The sequence below is a fragment of the Garra rufa genome, unplaced genomic scaffold (assembly GCF_049309525.1).
Source record: "Garra rufa unplaced genomic scaffold, GarRuf1.0 hap1_unplaced_464, whole genome shotgun sequence".
NCBI classification, from domain to species: domain Eukaryota; kingdom Metazoa; phylum Chordata; class Actinopteri; order Cypriniformes; family Cyprinidae; genus Garra; species Garra rufa.
Window position 1 is genome coordinate 1 of NW_027394731.1, and position 3,865 is coordinate 3,865.

Below are 3,865 nucleotides of genomic sequence, written 5' to 3' on the forward strand. Positions count from 1 at the left end.
AGTCAACCGATGAAGACATCCCAATGTGTATAATAGGAAACAAAGTTGATTTAAGGGCAGAGAGGCCAGAGGGAAGTTGTGTGAGCGCGCTCCATGGGGAAAAGCTGGCTATGGTAAGTCTTGAGTCCAGGATTTGTATGGGAAGAATGCAATAACAATCATTTCAATCCTAATTTGCAATTGTATATTATAGGCTTATAATGCCCTGTTCTGTGAAGCAAGTGCTAAAGAGGGAACGAATGTCATTGAGGCGGTTTTACACTTAGCAAGGTAAGATATGACATCAGCTCATGCTTATTCTAAAACACATGAAGTGTTTTCAACCTTTAAATGTCTTTAAATTATCACAGAGAAGTCAAGAAAAATGCTAAACTGGGGCGGAGATCAGAGTCACGCGTTAAGCTCAGTCTTCATAAGCAGAAGAAGACGCTGAGCAACTGCTGTGGAGTTTAAGTCATGCAGAGATATGGTATAATTGTGATTTTTAATATCAATGCTTTGTAGTAAAGATAGCTTTTTTTAATTAAAATCTTGTATTTTGTAAGAAAAATGTTATTTTTAAGTCACTTTTAAGCAGTTTTTAGACATTTGTTGGTGTTTTTAGGCACATTGATCAAATGTATACTCGCACATTTGCCTACAAACCATCAAATTCACTTCAGGGATCAGTGTTTATTTAAATATATTTACTTTTTATTTGTTATCAAATTACTGTTGTGTTGAAGGATGTTCGTGTAAATGTTTTAACATTTGTGTTAAATAAAAGTTTTATATCTGCTTTAAAGTATAAATCAGATGCCATTTATCCAAGTTAATCTGCAAAAAAAAAAAGGTTCTCCAATATGAAACAAAGCAAATTCCGATTTGAGCTACACTTTATTTAACAGTTTTGAGTAAAGGAAAGCAAATGATTGCTTAATTGTTTTGTAGGTCTGTTATTTTTGGTTTTTACTTGGTAAATATCGATCAAGAAAAGGAAGACCTGTACGCTGTAAAGTAAAGGCTAAATTTGTACAATACAAAAGTTTAGATTTAGCACTACCATTGTTTGTGCTTTAATTTAATCCACAAAAATCAATCCAGTCTAATGACCCCAACAGCGACAGCTTGGGATCATTCGAAGGGTTTGTTGATGTCTTCTATTTGGCTTTGGATTCTACTTTTTCATTGGCTTGCTTTTGCTTCTGCTGCATTATTTCTGCATCTCTGAAAAAAAAAAAAAAAAAGAATATATGGAAATTAATAACAGCAGTGATGTGTCCCAGAACACTTTCGCACTTTCAGAAACTAAGCAACACATTATTAAAAGGAAGCTGAATCTAGCTGCTGTTCTGTTAGTATCCGAGTATTGTAGGTTACCTCTGCTTTCTGGCAGCAGCAGATAAACCATCGTCATTTCTCTTGCCCTTTTGCATATCATTTTGCTTCTTGGCATTTTTCTGGCGAGAAAGTTCACGCTGATTTCCCCCTATAGAAGACACAGTGCTGATATTAAACTTATCTGACACCGCCAATCTGAAGGTGTTTTAATCTTAATTTAATCCTATAAAGCCTACCGTATCATTTGATATGTGATTCTTCTGAGACGTCTAAATTATTAACGTTTTGTTGGAAAACCTGTTGTGTCTTCTACATGCCTTCAGCACTCTGGCTTATAGTTCAGACCTCCACCTTCAGGTCGTAATTATTTCAAGAACATTTACTGGACCAAAGCAACTTGGCAATTCAGAACTTCTTTTTTTCCATCTTTAGAATTTTTGTTTTGTTAAATGTAAGGAACCAGTAATCTGTCATTTTATTATTGCATTGTTTTGCCCACAACAATGAAAACTAAAGAGCTTTTGTCATAAAACTAAGCACTTAAATGCCATCTTTACGTCCAAAGTTCTGAACGGTAAAATTTATTCCATTTATTTAATCCAAAGTACAGAAAAAAACAGTATTTTGAACTTTTTACTATTTAAAATAACTATGTATATTTTAAATTGTAATATTCATGTGATATTTTATTTTTCATTATAAATTATTATTTTTAGCATCATTACTCCTGACCAAAATTCATTACTGCTGCTCTAAAGATATATTTATTATTATTATGATGATGAAAACAGCTGAGTAGAATTTGAGGTTTCTCTGATGAACAGCAACTTCAGAAGAACCGCATTTATCTAAAATGGAAATCTTTTGTAACATGTATTTATCCTCACTTTTGATCAGTTTAAAGCATCCTTGCTAGATAAATGTATTAATTTCTTTCCCAAAAATTTATACTGACTCAAAGCTTTTGAATGGTATAGTGTATACTGTTACGAAAGCTTTTCTTTAAATCTATTCAAAGAATCCTGAAAAAGGATGATGATGATAATAAAGTTTCTTAAATAACAAATCAGCATATTACAATGATTTTGGAATAAATATGTGACACTAAAGACTGGAGTAATGATGCTGGAAATTTAGCTTTGATCACAGAAATAAATTACATTTTAAAATGTATTTAAATGTAAAATGGTTCTTTTAAATAGTAAAAATACATTACAAGATTTTACCGTTTTTGCTGTACCTCTGACCAAATAAATGAAGGCTTGGTGAGCAGAAGAGACATTTTGACTGGTATTGTATGTTTGTGGGTAGTATGCCATACTGTTAGGAAAATCTCATTGGTTTACAAACTAATTTACTTTTATCCATAAAAATAATTTTATTTAAATACTTCTAATTTTTGCTCGGCTTGGTCTTCTTAATAAAACTGAGGGGTTTCTTCTTGAGTGTGAGTTACATATTCTTTCACTATATAATATATACTCAATAAACCTGATGTATCAAATAAGATGACTATTTTTAAGGTCTAGTTTAGGAGAAACAACTGCTATATTAATCTCATTTGAGATTTCTCTTTTATATGAGGATGCATGTTTAACGAATACAAGTGATATGTCATTATTTGGAACGCAAAATTTGACTCAAAGACGTTGAATCATTATGATAAACTTCTCTCAAAAAGAAAGCAATGCTTCTGCCGCTTTAATTGTCGAAGATGAAAGGTGTGTGCGTGATATCAACATACCATTTCTATTAACGAATTTAGGACTAATGGTGAAAAATATATTTTGATGTGATGAAAACATACAGTCGTCATATTAACAGAATTTAAACATTAATTCCGGTGTTATGCCAAATTCTGACCCCCGCCAGATTACTACCCCCCTAGTATTGGTAGGTTTAGGGTTAGGTGTGGGGGAGGGGTTAGGATTAGGGGTGGGGTTAGGATTAGGCAATCAGGTAGCGATTTCAACGAGAGGGGGTAATAATTTGGCAGGGGTCGAAAATGGGCACAACACCGGCCAGTCTTAATCCCACAGCCAGTCCCCACAAGCACTGACCCGACTAAAAGACCGCTCATACCCGTCTCACAGCGACCAAATATTGCTATACGAACCCATGTAAGATCCGTTTATATACTCACTGGTCATTTTTGATCAGTTTTGTCCGATTTTCAGATTAGCTCACCCAAAGGGCCGCTATCTTTCTTTTCAACCAGCAAACCGATGCCTCCGTCTTCTTTGTTTTAATGGCGGTCGGCAACCAACGTTAAGGCGCATTACCGCCACCTACGATACTGGAGTATAGGCCTGAGTCAACTACCTTCCAAAAAACACAAACACACAAAAAAACATCATCTTCATCTTTTAAATTCTGTTAATTAGGCCAGTTCTTCTCAAATAATTTAATAAACTTCCATTGTTATAACCATCAAGAATATTTTTAATGCTAATTTCTAAAGAACCTTGCTTTCATAATTTCTTTCTTTAATATTTCTCTTTCTGTGATGAATTTTTGACAGTGACATAGTATGTGTTCCACTAAC

General features: G+C 33.7%; 1 protein-coding gene and 1 long non-coding RNA gene across 2 annotated transcripts; one reads left to right on the top strand and one right to left on the bottom strand.

The window, feature by feature from the left end:
• Positions 1-708, top strand: LOC141317199 (uncharacterized). Its single transcript, XR_012351744.1, has 3 exons — positions 1-113; positions 194-270; positions 351-708. It is a non-coding gene; the product is annotated as an uncharacterized lncRNA (long non-coding RNA).
• A 149-nt stretch (positions 709-857) lies between these two features.
• Positions 858-3,577, bottom strand: LOC141317198 (small EDRK-rich factor 2-like). The gene is made up of 3 exons (XM_073832975.1): positions 3,464-3,577; positions 1,360-1,468; positions 858-1,206 (listed from the first exon to the last, which is right to left on the bottom strand). The coding sequence occupies exons 1-3, from the start codon at positions 3,468-3,470 to the stop codon at positions 1,140-1,142; spliced, it is 183 nt and encodes a 60-aa protein (XP_073689076.1). The 5' UTR covers positions 3,471-3,577; the 3' UTR covers positions 858-1,139.
• Between the last annotated feature and the right edge of the window lie 288 nt (positions 3,578-3,865).

What these genes read in the sequence shown, in the direction of transcription:
- LOC141317198 (XM_073832975.1), bottom strand. An exon ending in GCTGCTGCCAGAAAGCAGAG is followed by an intron (nt 1,207 to 1,359) that starts GTAACCTACAAT and finishes TTTTTTTTTCAG; the next exon opens with AGATGCAGAAATAATGCAGC.